Below are 19,326 nucleotides of genomic sequence, written 5' to 3'. Positions count from 1 at the left end.
GAAAATAGGCATGAACATTAAACTTGGTAAATATACTGTACTTTAAAACTTTAAAAAGCCTTTGAAAATGTTTTACACTATAGGCTATTAATAAATGCAGGCATTACAGGACTAGTGAGAGAGGGAAGTGAGAACTGGCCTGGAGAAAGGAAAAAAAAAATAGGAATAACTCACTACTTCCCTGAGTAGAATAGAGTTAGGGTTCCTCAGGGATTGATAGTAAACCCAATATACGTTAGTCATATTTGCAAATAACTGAGAACGGTTTAGTCAAATATATATAAAAAGAAATGTGAGCCACATATGTAATTTGAAATCTTCTAGTAGCCACATTTTAAAAAGTGGGAAAAAAGATGAAATTATTTTTAATAATATATTGTATTCAACAATGCTATCATTTCAACTTATAATAAATGTGTTTTTTGGAGATATTTTACATTCTTTTTTTTTTGTACTAAGTCTTTGAAATCCAATGTCTATTTCACATTTAGAGCACAACTCAACTCAGACCAGTCACATTTCAAGAGTTCAACAGCCACATGTGGACAGTGGACACCATATGGTATAGCACAGATTTAGAAGAAACAGAATGCAAGTACATTTCCAAATTTTAGAGTGACTTCACTCTTATAAATAATGTATAGCCAGTTTGCTAGGTAGAGACTGCATATAGACCTTTAAATTTTTTCCTTTTTTAAAAAATATGTTTTAAAGTTGGCAGTAAAATAGCAAGCGAGATTTAATGAGAGTAAGTACAAACTCTACCTCAGTCTCTTAGCTTCTCCCACTGGTAACCTTAGACTTAGGCATAGTGATACACAGGGTCGGGAGCTGCTGACTCTGAATATTTATTAGCATTATGTAGAATTTAGGTTAAAAATGTAGTCCTTTAAGTACAAAACTACTGGAAAATATGTGAGACTTAAGCTATTTAAGTTACCTTCCAGTTGACCCATCCTTTGTCATTTTCATCCATGTTCTTTTTCAATTGGCCTCCATGGCTTGTCAAGTAAAACTAAAAAGAGATTGGCAGGTATAGAAAGAGAGGGCAAATGACTATTAAAGTCAATTATTTTGTTCCCCTCACACATTCATCTGATTATCAACAAAACACAAAATGTTTTCATTCTTGAAAAAAATAAATTTATGACACGCTTTAAACATACAATAATAAATTTGTGGTAGAAATGACATGTGTATTTTTGTTTATCTTCTAACCCACTAACTTCTGTATTTCATCTATATTTTCATCCCATTTTTCAAGCAGTTAAAATCTGCCTCAAGCTTAAGGAGCACTTTTCTATAAACTCCCTGCTTCCATGTCAAGTTTCCCTTCCCTTTCTTTTGTCACCACTGTTACTTTTTTACCAATCCAAAGTCTTCATAATTTGTCTTTGACTCTAAACTCTGAAACCTATTTCAAGTCTAATCAAGGGTAGGAAGAATGTAAAATGTAAAAATACAAAACTACTATCATTTGATAAAAAGAAAATACCTAACCAAAAATATAGTAAGATTTCATCATTGAGCCAGAGTTAATTTTTAGGTCCCTCTAGAATTCAAACAAATTCGGTAAGAAAAATGGCCCTACTATTAACAGCAGCCAATTAGTCTCACAAATCATCCCCTCATTCTAGCTGTGAAAGTACGTTTCAAAATCATCATTGACTCAAACAAGCAGCATAGTACACATCAGGTAGCAACAGTGCCTTCACTCCCCAGAAAGGAAGGAACTGAGAGCTGAGAAACTGGTATGAAAATATGTGTACATCCTTTACTGAAGACGTTGGACTACACGGCAATGAACAGGTCAATGTGCACAAGACTGATGATGACTGGGCAGTTTGTCTGTGAATGACACATGTGAAAAGATGTTTGAAGTATTTTATTTTTGTAGAAAAATAAAACATTTTTGAAATAGGCATTTTGTTTTCTAAGAGAGATTATCTGTAAGATTCTTTCTTGTAAAGGCAATTGGGAATATCTATGCCTTTCCAGAGTAAAATATAAAAGGAAACTGGAGTTTGTTTTGAACACTTCAAACCTACCTGCACAGGATGCAGTGCTCGTCGATTTTCTGCATAACATCGTTGAATCTGCTTATGAAGTTTCTTAATGTCCTATAAAAGAGTGTGCTTTTTAAGCAGAATTTTCAAAATCATCTATGGGCATTCCACAATCTTAGTGGAACAGAATAAGAGGAAGGAATGACTAGATGGGTACACTTTTTCTTTTGAAATACAAGTCCTTTCTGATAATTTCCATTCAATCTCATTATATACTAACAAAATAATTACTATAAGTCAATAAATACTCTGTAACTAACCCACTATTTCATATTTTGTATTCAACTAGCATTAAAAAATGATAGTTCATGAAAATATTTACTCTTCTTAAGAGACAACAAAAGAAAAAAAGAACTCTCTTACAGCCACACTATTACAATTTTCATAACTTACCAAGGATTTGGAAAGTAATTAAAACATGTTCTTTTCAGTAGCATTGTTTAAACAAACAGATTTCTCAAACTATTGAATAAATAATTCTATTAAGCCAATCTTATTTCTTTTTTTTTTGATTAGGATCGATAACAGAAATACCCACAGATCTTTATGATTAATATGCAGTTACTGAGTTTTATAATTTAATTATGGTATCTGTCTTTCCCTCTGTCTGTACTATAACATATGAATAAAAGCAACTTATTAACTACTTTAATTTGGGGGTACAGATGTTGAAAACTTTGATTTAAGATGCATTTTAGTAAACAAATTCTTATCAAAGTCATATTACATGTTAAAGCAAGAATTATTCAGTCTATTTTCAGACCTATTAAAGGTATTCAGGATACCTTTAGTACCATCAAGCTGTCAAAACTGCAGTCAACGATAAGGCGGAGTGTGCTGTGAACAACGTCTCTTCGAATACGTTTTCTGTCACTTCCATCTGTATTTGATTCCAGTTGACACTGTCGCTCTAACTGCTTTCTCTTGCGTTTTTCCTTCCGCTTTTGTCTAAAATTAGTAGTTGAAAACAATTTTTTATTGTTATTTGTATATTCAGATATTTACAAGACTTTTCTTAATAGACAAACAATTTTTAAAATCAGCAACCTAAACCGTAAGAAACTGCCATTTCTGTAGATCAAAAATTGTCAAATATCAGAGTGAGAGATTACTGGATTAAGATGGCATAGTAGGAACTTGAGCTCACATCCTCTCATGAACATAACAAAATCACAACTAACTACTGAACAACCATTGATAAAAAAGACTGGAACCTACCAAAAAAGATCTTCTACACCTAAAGACGTAAAGAAGGAACCACTATGAGGTGGTAGAAGGGGCACACTTACGATATAATCAAATCCCATACCCTCCGGGATGGATGACTGACAAACTGAAGAATAACTGTATTGCATAAGTTCTCCCATAGAAGTGAGAGCTCTGAGCCCCATGGCAGATTCCCCAGCCTGGGGGTCTGCCATCAAGAAGAGGAGCTCCCAGGGTATTTGGTTTATATGGCCAGTGGGGCTTAACTGTAGGAGCTCCAGAGGAATGGGGGAAATGGAGACCTCACTCTTAAAGGGCACACACAAAATCCCATGTACTGGACCAAGGGGAAAAGCAGTAATTTCATAGAAACCAGGGCCAGACCTACCTGCTGGTCTTGGAGGGTCTCCTGGGGAGGTGAGAGGTAGCTTTGGATCACTCTAGAAACCGAAAAGCTGGTGGCCAATATACTGGGGAGTATTCATCTGCACAAATGCTCCTCCAGGCTGATATCTTGCTTGGGTCATTAGTACCTGGCCTCACCCCACAGCCTGTAGGCTCCAGTGCTGGGACACCTCAGGCAAACAAATAACTGGGTGGGAACACAGTCCTACCCATCAGCAGACAGGCTCTCTAAAGATTTCCTAAGCCCAAAGCCACCTGCCATCACAGGGGCAGGATCCAGATCCATCACCAGTGGGCAGGCACCAGCGCCACCCACCAGGAGGCCTGCACAAGCCTCTAGACCAGTCTCACCTACCTGGGAACAGACACCAGGAGCAAGAAAACTATGATCCTGCAGCCTTTGAAATGAGTCCAAAATTCAGACCAGACTACCCTGGGACCAGCTGGCCCCTAGTCCTTAGGTGACGAGAGGGGAGTTCACTGCTGGGATGCACAGGACATCTCCTACAATGGGATACTTCTCCAAAGTCAAGAAATGTAACTAACCTACTACATAACATAAAAATACAATAGAAATTTAGACAAAACAAGGCAGCAGAGGAATATGTTCTAGACAAAATCTCAGAAGAAGAACTAAGTGATGTGGAGATAGGCCATCTATCTGAGAAAGAGTTTTCAGTAACGGTCATAAAGATGTTCAGAGAATTTGGGAGAAGAATGGGTGCACAAAAACACAGTAGAAGAAACCAACAGTAAACTAAATGCGACAGAAGAACAGGCGAGTGATAGAAGACAGGGTAGTAAAAATCACTACCACAAAACAGGAAAAAAGAAAAAAGAAAGAAAAGAAAGAAGGACACTTTAAGAGAACTCTGGGACAACATCAAGGACACTAATATTTGCATTATAGGGGTCCCAGAAGGAGAAGAGAGAGAGAAAGGGCCTGAGAAAATATTTAATAAGAGATAATAGCTGAAAAATTCCCTAACTTGGTAAAGGAAACAGTCAACCAAGTCCAGGAAACACAGAGTCCCATACAGGATTACCCTAAGAACAAAACCTAGACATAGTATGATTAAAATGATAAAAGTTAAAGACAAAGACAGAATATTAAAAGCAACAAAGGAAAAGCAATAAAAACATACAAGGGAACTCTCATAAGGTTATCAGCTGATATTTCACCAGAAACTCTGTAGACAGAAAGGAGTGGCACTATATATTTAAAGTGATGAAAGGGAAAAACCTACAACAAAGAATACCCTAACAGCAAGGCTGTCATTCAAATTTGATGGGGAAATCAAAAGCTCTACAGATAAGCAAAAGGTAAAAGAATTCAGCACCACAAAAACAGCTTTACAACAAGTGCTAAAGGAACTTCTCTCAGTAGAAAAGAAAATGCCACAATTAGAAACAAGAAAACTATAAAATGGAAAAGCTCACCGGTAAAGGTAAATACACAGTAAAGGTAGGAAATCATCCATGCACAAACTCGGAAGAAGGTTAAATGACAAAAGTAGTAAAATCATCTGTATACACAATAAGCACTTAAGGGATACACAAAACAACTAAATGTAAAATATGGTATCAAAAACAGTAGTCATGAGGGGAGGAGAGCATAAATTCAGGGTATTTAAAATGCATTTGAAATTCAGAAATCAGCAATTTTAAACAATCATATATAGATACAGACTGCTATACCAAAACCTCATGGTAACTGCAAGCCAATAATCTATAATATATATACACACAAAAAAGAAAGCAATCAAAACATAACACTAAAGATAGTCATCAAATCACAAGAGAACAAAAGAAAAAAAGGAAAAAAAGACATCTACCAAAACAAATCCAAAACAATTAACAAAATGGCAATAAGAACATACATACCAATAAATTAAATGTAATTTAATTACATTTTACATTAAATGTAAACCAACTAAATACTCCAACCAAAAGACATAGACTGGCTGAATGGATACAAAAACAAGACTCATATTTGCTGCCTACAAGAGACTCACTTCAGATCTAGAGACAGATACAGACTGAAAGTGAGGGGGTGGAAAAAGGTATTCTACTTAAATGGAGATCAAAAGAAAGCTGTAGTAGCAATACTTATATCAGACAAATAAACTTTGAAATAAAGACTGTTATAAGAGATAAAGAAAGACACTACAAAATGACCAAGGGATCAACCCAGGAAGATGCTATAACAACTGTAAATATACAAGCACTCAACACAGGAGTACCTCAACACATAAGGCAAATCTTAATGGACATAAAAGGAGAAATCAATAGTAACATAATGAAAGTAGGGAACTTTAACACCCACTTATATGAATGGACAGAAGATCCAGACAGAAAATCAATAAGGAGACACAGGTCTTAGGTAATACAAGAGACCAAGGGGACTTAATTGATAATTTAGAGTATGCCACCTGAAAGCAGCAGAATACATTCTTTTCAAGTGTATATGGAACATTCTCCAGAACAGATCACATGCTAGGCCACAAAACCACTCCCAGTAAATTTGGGAAAACTGAAATCATATTAAACATCTTTTCCAGCCACAACACTATGAAATTAGAAATCAACTACAAGAAAAAACTGCAATAAACACAAACATGTGGAGGCTAAACAATATGCTACTAAACAACCCATGGTTCCCTGAAGAAATCAAAAAGGAAATTTTAAAAATACCTAGAAAAAGTGAAAATGAAAACAGGACAATACAAAATCTATGGGATGCAGCAAAAGCAGTTCTAAGAGGGAAGTTTACAGTGATATGAGCTTACCTCAGGAAACAAGAACAATCTCAAATAAACCTAACCTCACACCTAAAACATATAGAAAAAGAAGAACAAACAAAACCCAAAGTTAGCAGAAGGAAAGAAATCATAAACATCAGAGCAGAAATTAAAAAAAAAATAGAGATTAAAAAAATAAGTCAAAAGAACTAGCTTTTAGTTTCTTTGATAAGATAAACAAAACAGATAAAATTTTAGCCAGACTCATCAAGAAAAAAAGGGAGAGGGCCCAAATCAATAAAATCAGAAATGAAAAAGAAGTTACAACCAACACCACAGAAATACAAAGGATCATAAAAGGCTACTACAAGCAACTATATGGCAATAAAATGGACAACCAAGAAGAAATGGACAAATTCTTAGAAAGGCAGACTCTCCCAAGAAACTAGGAAGGAAGGAATAGAAATATGAACAGACAAATTACCAGTAATGAAATTGAATCAATAATTAAAAAACCCGCAACAAACAAAAGTCCAGGACCAGATGGCTTCACAGGTGAATTCTACCAAACATTTAGAAAAACGGTGATGTCTATATTCTTCTGAAACTATTCCAAAAATTGAAGAGGATGGAGCACTTCCAAACTCATTCTATGAGGTCACCATTCACCCTGATAGCAATGCAAAGAAAAATATCACAAAAAATGGAAATTACAGGTTACTATTACTGATGAATACAGATGCAAAAATCCTCAACAAAATATTAGCAAACCAAATCCAACAATACATTAAAAGGATTATACACCATGATCAAGGTAGATTTATCGCAGGGTGCAAGGATTTTTTAATATCTGCAAACTGATCAGTGTGATACATCACATTAACAAACTGAAGAATAAAAACCATATTATCATCTCAATAGATGTAGAAAAAGCTTTTGATAAAATTCGACATCCATTTATGATAAAAACTCTCCAGAAGGTGGGCACAAAGGGAACATACCTAAACATAATAAAGGCCATATATGACAAACCCACAGCTAACATCATACTTAATGGGGAAAAGCTGAAAGCATTTCCTCTAAGATCAGGAAAAAGACAAGGGTGTCCACTCTCACCACTTTTATTCAACATAGTTTTGAAAATCCTAGCCACAGCGATCAGAAAAGAAAAGGAAATAAAAGGAATCCACGTTGGAAAAGAAGAAGTAAAATGGTCATTGTTTGCAGATGACATGCTATTATACACATAGAAAATCCTAAAGACACGACTAGAATTTATCAATAAATTCAGTAAAGTTGCAGGATACTAAATTAATACACAGACATCTGTTGTATTTCTATACAGTAACAATGAAATATCAGGATAAGAAACTAAGGAAATAATTTCATTTACTATCCTATCAATAAAATAAAATAAAATAAAATACCTAGGAATAAACCTACCTAAGGAGGCAAAAGACCTGTACCCTGATATAAGATACTGATGAAAGAAACTGAAGACAACACAAACAGATGGAAAGATATATTGTGTTCCTGGATTGCAAGCATCATTAGTTAAAACGGCCAGACTACCCAAGGCAATAGAGAGATTCAATGAAATCCCTATCAAATTACCAATGGCACTTTTCAAAGAACTGGAACAAAAAAATTGAAAATTTGTATGGAAACACAAACAACCCTGAAGAGGCAAAAGAATCTTGAGAAAGAAGAACAGTCGGAGGAATCAAAGTCTCTGACTTCAGACTATTGCATAAAGCTACAGTAATCAAAACAGTGTAGAACTAGCACAAAAACAGATACAAAGACCAATGGAATGGGATAGAAAGCCCTAAAATAAACCCATGCACTTATGGTCAATTAATCTACAACAAAGGGGGCAAGAATATACAATGGAGAAAAGACAGTCTCCTCAATAAGTGGTGCTGGGAAAACCACACAGCAACATGTAAAAGAATAACATTAGAACATTCTCTAGCACCATATAACAAAATAAACTCAAAATGGATTAAAGCCATAAAGGTAAGACCAGATACTATACAACTCCTAGAGGTAAACATTGGCAGAACACTCCTTGACGTAAATCACAGTAATATTTTTATGGATCCATCTTTTAGAAATGGAAACAAAAGCAAAAATAAACCAATGGGACCTAATTAAACTGAAAAGCTTTTGTACAACAAAGGAAACCATAAACAAAACAAAAAGACAACCTACGGAATGGGAGAATATATTTGTGAAGGATGAGACCAACAAGAGATTTACTTCCAAAATACACAGACAGTTCTTACAGCTCAGTATCAAAAAACAACCCAACCAAAAAATGGACAGAACACCTAAACAGACATTTCTACAAAGAAGATAATCAGATGGCCAACAGGCACATGAAAAGATGCTTAACATCGCTTATTATTAAAGAAATGCAAATCAAAACTACAATGAGGTGTCACCTCATACTAGTCAGAATGGCCATCATCAAAAAGTCTACAAATAATATGCTGGATAAGGTGTGGAGGAAAGGAGCCCTCTACACTGTTGGGAATGTAAATTGCTGCAGCCACAGGAGAAAAGTACGGAGGTTCCTTAAAAAATGAAACACAGAGTTACCATATGATCCAGCAATCTCACTCCTGGTCATATATCTGAAGAAAACTCTAACTTGAAAAGACACATGCACCACAATGTTCACAGCAGTATTATTTACAATAGCCAAGCCACGGAATCAACTTAAGTGTCCATGGACAGGTGAATGGATAAAGAACATATAGTATATTTATACAATGGAATATTATTCAGCCATAAAAAAGAATGAAATAACACCATTTGCAGTAACATGGATGAGATTATTATATGACGTGAAGTCAGACAGAGAAAGGCAAATATGATTTCACTTATATGTGGAATCTAAAATTAAAAAAAGATACAAGTAAACTTATTTACAAACTAGAAATAGACTCATAAAGAACAAAATATGGTTACCAAAGGAGAAAGGGGCTTGTGGGGAGGGATAAATTAGGAGGTTGGGATTAACATATACACACTACTATATATAAAATTAATAAACAAGGACCTATTGTATAGCACAGGGAACTATATCCAATAACTCATAATTACCTATAATGGAAAAGAATCTGAAAAAGAAGATATATATGTATATGTATAAGTGAATCACTTTGTCGTACACCTGAAAATTACACACTATTAATCAACCATACTTTGATAAAAATAAATAAAAATTCTCAAATACCAGCAATTTTATATGGTCTATCTAAAAGCTTTAGATACAAAAGAAATAAATTTGCAAAAATAATATAATGCTTTCTACACAAATCCTAGCTATACTAGTAATTTCATTTATTACTGGTAGGTACCACATTATATGTACTAAGAAAACTTTATACTAAATTTGAGAGTTGTGATGAATTTTATCATACTTCACCTACATGACTTTTGAGTAATATTTATAACCATATTAAAAGGAAAATTGTTGGTGAAAAAGACTCATATACTTTTTCTCTAAGGTACATCAACTACAGTTTATTTTCTCCCAGTAAATTTTGTCTGTATATAGTAATAGCTTCAGCCCAACTGCTCTCACCAAAATCTATAATAGTTCTTTTGGTAAAATTTGAGATCTTCTGAGGCCCAAATTTGACCTTTCTGAGGTGGTTATTTTTGTTCCATATCTAGGACATGGATGCTATCCCTCATCTAAATCAGTTGTTTCAGAAATTGTGCAGCTACTCACAATAGGTTCTGGGTGAGAAAAGTGTGTAGTGTAAATTCATCAACATTGTTAAAAAGAATTCAAAAACACATACAATTTTAGCAGTCAATTGACAGTGTTAGCTAACAATACGCATAGCCCCAATTTTAATTAACACAATTACTTTTAATATATCAAAGGTCTATGCAAGGTCCAACATTCCATATTCCATATCTCTGAATAGGGGTAGAATATATGCATTTTGAAACATACTTGCGGAGTTCTCGTTGCTCTTCCCATTGTTTCTGTTTCATGAGCTTCTTCATTTGCCTTTTAGATATGGGTTCAAACCTTTCACCTAATCCTGGCTTCTGGTTCTCCTCCTGGTCTTCACTTAAGTCTTGTTTTTTTTCATCATTAGAAGTCCCACTAACTGCTGGTAACATTTCAGATGACATTATTTGATGCTTCTGAAAAATTGAAAAGCAACTTTTGACATGAACAAATGATTCACGTAGAAAAAAAGTAAAATGAAAAAGAAAGACCAAAGGATGTGATTAAAATGAAACCATATCAGTAATGAATAAAAACATAAATTTAGGCAATTAAATGTCATTTACTGGCAAAGATCATTTTATGAAATGCGATATTTTCATACATTATTGGCAGTCATCCACAGTTTTTCCAGAAGGCTACACAGATCTATATGTTTCAAGAGCTCTAAAATGTTGATACTCTTTCATCCAGTAATTTATTTCCGTAGAATAAATCTCTGTAAATTAATCAGAAATATACACAAAATTAATGCAAAAGCATATATGTGCTGTTATTTTTTAATTTTGTTTTTTGGGGTTAATTAGGTTTATTTATTTATTTACTTATTTATTTAATGGCAGTACTGGAGATTGAACCCACGACCTCGTACATGCAAAGCACGTACTCTACCACTGAGCTATACTCTCCCCCAGTACTGTTATTTTTAACAATAAAAAATTAGAAACTACTTGAATATCAGCAAAAGGGGACTAAATAATAAATTACAGTTCATCTATAACACTGGCTGGAAATACTAAGCAGCCAGGAAAAACCATGCTTCCCAAAATTATTTAGTGATAATGGGAAACTGAATTGTTAAATAAGAAAATCAAAACAAAAAACAACACATAATGTCCAATTTTGTTTTAAAAAAACATATATACACATGCTTTAATTCTGACCCATGGCTTCTACATTTTCTAAATTTTATACATTGAAAATAGTTTTATAAAAGAAAATTATATTATTAAAAAAAGAGATGAAAAACACCTTTTCATAGTTGCCTTTAAAGCTATAGTATAAGAAAAATGTTATTCTCATTATCTGGGTATACACTCAGCATTGGTTTTTGACAAAAGATATGTTACAGATTTCTACATTTTGGACAGTGCAGAAAACAAATTTGGTTGTAAGTTTCATTGTAAATATTCCACTTAAGTCATGGCTAAAAACCAAAATATGTAAGTTAACTCTGTAATCAGCTGTGGAATGCTTAGGGCCATTTCAAACATCTTTATTTGGATTTAACCACCCACATCTTTATACCTATTGCTCAGAACTGAACTTGCCTTCAGATTAGGGAAAGGGCTTAGAAATACTGAGATTTCTTTTCTCTTTAATTGATTATTAATATCAAGGCTTAAAAATATGTCACTTATCCCCACCAAAGACTAAACATGAAGCCTGCAAATGTTTTACTGGCCTTAAAGAAAAATTTATGATTCTCCCCTTTTACGGAGACAGCTAACAAGTCAGTGCAGAATACCTAAAAGAAAAAAGGTCAATTCCCACAATTCAGAAAATAGGACAAAAACTTTTGCCAAACATAATTTAAGCAGTAGTTTTATTTATGGTTCCTTTTTTCTTTAAAACTGCAGTGTTGTAACAGGATATATGGGGATAATTAAGCAAACTAGAAAGTTTACCAAATTTTGACTGAAAGATAAAAAATTTTAAGATGTGTGCTTTGGGGACTAGAGCAAAAGCCCTGGTATTTTACTAGATCACAAAATTACTAAAAAGGGGAAGGAGTCATCTAGTAATCCAAATAAGAGTTCACAAGTTTTCCTTACATCAGCAACCAAACAGAATCCTTAGTTTGGGAGAGCATCTCCAAGAAATGACATCTCAAATTTGACTCTATACTGGAAACTCCATCTGGCAGGGATAATGTCTGCTTCTGACCAACATTATACTGCCAATACTAGCACGGTGCTCGGCACTTAGTAGATGCTTATCATATATTGGTGGAATAAATAAATGAGTGAATACGATATTACAAGGGACTTTTAAAAGTAATGAAAACAGTAATAGCAAACACTTATTAATTTACTGTGCTTAACAAAAATTTTATTTTCTAATTTACTCTTTAAAACAACCCTATGAGGTAGACAGTATATACCTACTTTGCAAAGGAAGGAGGTACAAGGGTTAAATAACTTGCCCAAGGTTACAAAGCTACTAATTCTTAAGAAACAAGGCACCTAGAGCAAATGCAGCACAAAGTAGGTCCTCAAAATACTCACTGAATAAAGTGATGGAGCTAAGATTCAAACCCACATTTAATTCTACTATCTCCCAGAAATCAAAAATTTTATTTAGAAAAATGAGGGTTTCCAAAGGATGTTAAAGAGCTATGTTGTTTCAATCCTGCTGTTAGAGGGCTCTGAGAAGACCTGTGTCACTGAAAGATGAGAAAAAAATAGCTCTAGTTCTATTCCTATGCCACTGCATCAACAAATTGGAACAGACTTCCTAGAGATCACTGCAAAAAGTTCATGTTTTGAGGCACCCTGAGCCCAATCTTGAAATATATGACAACAGTAGATAAAATATAAAAAGGGAAAACAATTAAAATTGTTAAAATTTTAACAAAATTAAAAATAAGAACTGGATGGGTCTGGTGTGTAAAGGCAGCTGAGAGTTTTCCTAGCTTTAAAATAGGGATGGCCCCATCAGGACTGTGATAACCATAGAACAAAAAGGAGGTTTGCTCAACAACCAGAGTAGGCTCTGATCACCACAACATCAGTCACACCCCCAATCAAAGGGGTAACAGCAAACAAACACAGAAGAAAAACATGGCAACTATCCATACTAAAAACAAACCTTAGACAAAATTATCAGAGATGTACAGTTTACACAGGAACGCATCTTCTTTAAAATAAAAAAAAAGCCCTTCAAGACCACAGTAGATAACTGATACTCCATAATCCACAGTGCCAGAGAGCTATGAGTAAAATGAAGAAGCACAGGAACTACTCCCAATTAAAAGAACAAGAGAAGTAAAAACAGGAAACTCTCAATGGCTGAGATGAGAGCCTAGCTAAAGGCAGTCAAAGCAGACTAGATAATGCAGAGGAATGAATAAGTGACTTAGAAGACAAGGTAACAGAAGTCACCCAATCAGAACAAAATCAGTAAAAACAATATAAGGGACTTATGGGATAATGTAAAGTTTGCCCAGCTACGCACAACAGGGGTCCCAGAAAGAGAAGAAATATCAAAGGGGGCTGAAAAGGTATTTAAAGAAATCATGATTGAAAACTTCCCAAACCTAAAGAAGGAATCAGATATCCAAGTACAGGAAACACAGAGGGCCCCCTAAAAGAAGAAGCCAAATAGACCTACACCAAGACATATAATTAAGATCACCACGGTTAAAGATAAAGAAATGTTTCTAAAGGCAGCAAGAGAAAAACAATGAGTTATTTACAATGGAACCCCCATAAGACTTTCAGCTGATTTCTCAACACAAACACTGCTGGCCAGAAGGGAGTGGCAAGATACATTCAAAGTCCTGAATGAGAAAGAGCTGCAACCTAGGATAGTTTATCCAGCAAAGCTAACCTTTAGAATAGAAAGAGAGCTAAAGAATTTCACAGACAAGCAAAAATTAAAAGAAGTCAGCAATACTAGACCTATGCTAAAAGAAGTATTGAAAGATCTACTCTAAATAGAAAAGAAGCAGGACTCTACAGAAAGGAGAAAATCATAACTGGAAATGTGGTGACTACAATGAGTTGCAACAGGATAAACAAGAAGATAAAAAAGAGGACATCGAAATCATTAAAGGTGGGAGAAGGCGTCAGGAAAATATAGATTTACTCTTCTGTTTTTGTTCTTCTTAGGATGTGTTTGAGCTTATATGACTATCAGTTTAAAGCAAACAGATACAGTAATGGGTTAATATACTTGAAAAACAGGGTAATCACAAATTGAAATCAAAATAGAGTCACAAAAACCAAAAAGAAACAAAGATAATACAAAAGAAAATTATCAAACCACAAAAAGAAAAAGAAAAAGAAAAGGAAAGGAACAAAGAGGAAATATCAAATCAACTGGAAAACTAAGTTCAAAATGGCAAAAAACCCCCACATCTATCAATAATTACTGTAAATGTCAATGGACTAATGCTCCAATCAAAAGGCACAGAGTGGCAGATTGGATAATGAAACAAGAACCTACAACATGCTGCATACAAGAGACCCACTATAGGGTGAAGGACACAGATAGAATGAAAGTGAAAGGATGGGAAAATATATTTCACGCAAATGAAAACTACAAGAAGGCAAGAGTAGCAATACTGATTTCAGACAAAACAGACTTTAAAGCAAAGGCCACAAAAAAAGATAAAGGACACTATGTAATGATTAAAGGAGCAATACAAGATGAGGGTATTACACTTTTTAACATATACGCACCCAATATAGGAGCACCTAAATATATAAAGCAAATACTAACAGACATAAAGGTAGAAATTAATGGGCACACAATCATAGTAGGAGACTTTAACGCCCTATTAACATCATTGGACAGATCTTCCAGACAGAAAATCAATAAGGCAATGGAGATACTAAATGACACAACAGAACAGTTGGACTTGGTTGATACTTTTAGGGCATTACATCCTGCAAAAACAGAATATACATTCTTTTCAAGTGCATATGGGACATTCTCTAGGATAGATTGTGTACTTGTGGACAAAAGAAGCCTCAACAAATTTAAGAGGATAGAAATTATTTCAAGCATCTTTTCTGACCACAATGCCATAAAACTAGAAATCAACCACAGGAAAACAAAAGGAGAAAAAAACGAGAGCATGGAGATTAAACAACATGCTACTAAAAAAACCAATAGGTCAATGACGAAATCAAAGAAGAAAGTAAAAAATACTTTGAGACAAATGACAATGAAAACACAACCACACAAAATCTATGGGATGCAGCAAAAGCAGTCCTAAGAGGGAAGTTCACAGTGATACAGGCCTTCTTCAAAAAAAAAGAATAATCCCCATAAACAACCTAACCTATCACCTAAAAGAATTAGAAAAAGAAGAGCAAACAAAAACCTAAAGTCAGCAGAATGAAGAAAATAATAAAGACAAGGGAGGAAATAAGTAAAGTAAGAGATTTTAAAAAACAAGAAAAAAATCAATCAAAACAAGAGCTGTTTTTTGGTAAGACTAAACAAAACTGACAAACATCTGGCTTGGCTCACCAAGAAGAAAAAAAAAGAGAATACAAATAAACAAAATAAGAAAGGAAAATGGAGAAATTACAAAGAGTATGACAGAAATACAAAAAAACATAAGAGAATACTATGAACAACTATATGGAAACAAACTGGACAAGTTAGAAGAAATGGAGCAGTTTCTGGAAACATACAGACCACCAAGACTGAATCAGGAAGAAACAGACCACTTGAACAGACCAATCACTAGAAATGAAATAGAATCAGCAACAAAAAACCTCCCTGAAAACAAAAGTCCAAGACCAGATGGCTTCACTGGGGAATTCTACCAAACATACAGAGAATTCATACTAGTCCTTCTCAAACTCTTCCAAAAGACAGAAGAGAAAGGAGTACTTCCAAACTCATTCTAGGAAGCCATCATCACCCTGATACCAAAACCAGACAAAGACACTACCAAAAAAGAAAATTACAGGCCAGTATCACTGAGGAACATAGATGCAAAAATCCTCAACAAAATATTAACAAACGGAATCCAACAGCACATAAAAAAAGATCATACACCATGATCAAGTTGGATTCATCCCAGGGGCACAAGGATAGTTCAGCATATGCAAATCAATCAATGTGATACACCATATCAACAACAACAAAAAGGACAATCACAAGATCATCTCAACAGATGCAGAAAAAGCATTTGATAAAATTCAGCACCAATTATGACAAAAACTCTTACTAAAGTAGGTATAGAGGGAACATATCTCAACATAATAAAAGCTATTTATGGCAAATCCACAGCCAGCATAATACTCAACGGTGAAACCAAGAAGAGAGCCTTCCCACTAAAATCTAGAACAAGACAAAGATGCCCATTCGCACCGCTTCTATTCAACATAGACTTGAAAGTCCTAGCCACAACAATCAGGCAAGAAAAAGAAATAAAAGAGATCCAAATTGGAAGAGAAGTAAAATTGTCACTATATGTGGATGACATGGATATATATTCCTAAAAGCTCCAAACAAGCTATTAGAGCTGATAAAAGAATTCAGCAAGGTAGCAGGATACAAGATTAACATACAAAAATCACTTGCATTTCTTTACACTAACAATGAATTAGTAGGAAAAGAAAGTAAAGACACAATACCTTTTAAAATCGTATCCAAAACAATAACATACTTAGGAATAAATTTGACCAAGGAGGTGAAAGACTTACACATGGAGAACTACAAAACACTGATTAAGGAAATTAAAGATGATTAAAGAAATTGAAAGATATCCCATGCTCTTGGACTGGAAGAATTAATATTGTCAAAATGGCCCAAGGCAGTCTACAGATTTAATGCAATCCGTATCAAATTATCCAGGACATCTTTCACAGAACTAGAACAAAGAATCCTAAAATTTAAATGGAATCACAAAGATCCAGAATTGCCAAAGCAATACTGAAGAAAAAGAACAAAGCTGGAGGAATAACCCTCCCAGACTTCAGACAATACTATAGAGATACAGTAATCAAAATACTGTGGTATTGGCATAAAAACAGACATATGGATCTATGGAACAGAATAGAGAGCCCAGAAATAAACCCACAGACCTATGGTCAATTAATCTTCGACAAAGGAGACAAGAATATACAATGGAGAAAAACAATCTCTTCAGCAAGTGGTGTTGGGAAAACTGGATAGCAGCATGTAAATCAATGAAGTTAGAACACTCCCTCATACTATACACAAAAATAAACTCAAAATGGCTTAAGAACTTAAATGTAAGACAAAACGCGATAAACCTCCTAACAGAAAACATAGGCAAATAGTCTCTGACATAAATTTTAGCAATGTTCTCCTAGGGCAGTCTACCCAGGCAATAGAAATAAAAGCAAAAAATAACAAATGGGGCCCAATTAAACTTAGAAGCTTTTGCACAGCAAAGGAAACCATAAGCAAAACAAAACGACAACCTATGGAATGGGAGAAAATATTTACAAATTATGTAGCTGACAAAGGTTTAATTTCCAGAATATATAAACAGCTCATTCAACTTAGTAACAAAAAACAAAAACCCAATCCAAAAATGGGCAGAAGACCTAAACAAGCAATTCTCCAATGAAGACATACAAATGGCTAATAGGCACATGAAAAAAATCCTCAATATCATTAATTATCAGGAATTGCAAATCAAAACTACAAGGAGGTATCACCTCATACCAGTCAGAATGGCCATAACTCAAAAGTCCATGAATGATAAATGCTGGAGAGGCTGTGAAGAAAAGGGAATCCTCCTACACTGTTGGTGGGAATGTAATTTGGGGCAGCCATTATGGAAAACAGTGTGGAGATTCCTCAGAAAACTAAAAACAGACTTACAGACTCAAACAATGATCCAGCAATCCCACTCCTGGATATATATCCAGAGGGAACTCTAATTCAAAAAGAAACATGCACCCCAATGTTCATAGCAGCACCATATACAATAGTCAAGACATAGAAGCAACTTAAATGTACATCAACAGATGACTGGATAAAGAAGCTGTGTTATTTATATACAAAGGAATACTACTCAGCCATAAAAAAGAATGAAATAATGCCATTTGCAGCAATATGGATAGACCTAGAGATCGTCATTCTAAGTGAAGTAAACCAGAAAGAGAAAAATATCATATGATATCACTCATATATGGAATCTAAAAGAAAGAAAGAAAGAAAGAAAGAAAGAAAGAAAGAAAGAAAGAAAGAAAGAAAGAAAGAAAGAAAGAAGGATACTATGAACTCATCTACAAAACAGAAACAGACTTGCAGACTTAGTAAACAATCCTATGGTTACTGAGGAAAGGGTGGGGGGAGGGATAAATTTGGGTGTTTGAGATTTGCACATTAGCCACTATATATAAAAACAGATTAAAAAAAAAACAGGTTTCTTCTGCATAGCACAGGGAACTATATTCAATATTTTGTAATAACCTTTAATGAAAAGGAATATGAAAACAAATATACGTATGTATATACATGACAGGAACATTGTGCTATACACCAGAAATTGACACATCATAACTGACTGTACGTCAATAAAAATAAAATAAAATAAAATAGGGAGAAAAAGAATAATACTAGACAAAGGATGGGAGCCCTTAAACTAGTGCTGGGAGCAAGGCCTCTCCTTTCATGAAAAAAGCATGAAAACAGGTACAACTACAGACTATGGCTTATACAAAGCTGACTACTTGGGGGAACTACTGAAGGGAGCAGACACGGCCTCTCGGCTACAAACTCTGCCCAGCCATGAGATGACATATGAACTTATAATATTACATGATTAGAATTCTGAACCACCTATACAAGTGCTGCTGTGGACTGAAGCACTGAAAAGGGTCATGGGTAAGAGTAACCACAAAATCAGTGGTAGACAGAGAGGTTGTTTGGAGGGGAAAGTTATAATTCCTTTCAAGATAAATCTGCAAAGCAAAATTACAAAAAGACAGAAATGACAGTAGGAACCATCCCCTCAAAAATTCAACAATCACGAGATCCACTCTATACAAACTGAAAATAATAAAGGAATGTGAAAATGACTTTAAAATAACTGTGGTTGAAATCTTTCACAGATGATAAGGAGTAAGAACCATAAAAACAAAACAGGAAATTGGAAAACAAAAGCACGCATAAAAATAGCAAAACAAGAATCCATAAAAAAGAACCAATT

The 19,326-nt window shown here is 34.5% G+C and overlaps 1 protein-coding gene across 10 annotated transcripts in view; it reads right to left on the bottom strand.

Annotated features, from left to right (window-relative positions):
- Positions 1-19,326, bottom strand: part of TRMT10A (tRNA methyltransferase 10A) — a 49,255-nt gene that overhangs the window by 27,233 nt on the left and 2,696 nt on the right. For 8 of the 10 annotated variants that reach the window (XM_074343402.1, XM_074343419.1, XM_074343428.1 and 5 more), the window contains exons 2-6: positions 10,780-10,893; positions 10,395-10,591; positions 2,852-3,014; positions 2,049-2,120; positions 941-1,015 (exon numbers count right to left, since the gene is read on the bottom strand). In XM_074343402.1, coding sequence (XP_074199503.1) covers positions 941-1,015; positions 2,049-2,120; positions 2,852-3,014; positions 10,395-10,591; positions 10,780-10,794 — 522 coding nt within the window. In that variant the 5' untranslated portion in view covers positions 10,795-10,893. The remainder of the gene's footprint in view (positions 1-940; positions 1,016-2,048; positions 2,121-2,851; positions 3,015-10,394; positions 10,592-10,779; positions 10,894-19,326) is intronic. The other 2 variants (XM_074343441.1, XM_074343449.1) reach the window with 1 other exon arrangement.

The sequence above is a fragment of the Camelus bactrianus genome, chromosome 2, assembly GCF_048773025.1.
Source record: "Camelus bactrianus isolate YW-2024 breed Bactrian camel chromosome 2, ASM4877302v1, whole genome shotgun sequence".
Lineage (NCBI taxonomy): Eukaryota > Metazoa > Chordata > Mammalia > Artiodactyla > Camelidae > Camelus > Camelus bactrianus.
Note: the sequence above shows the minus strand (reverse complement) of the source record. Positions and strands in the feature narration are given on the sequence as shown.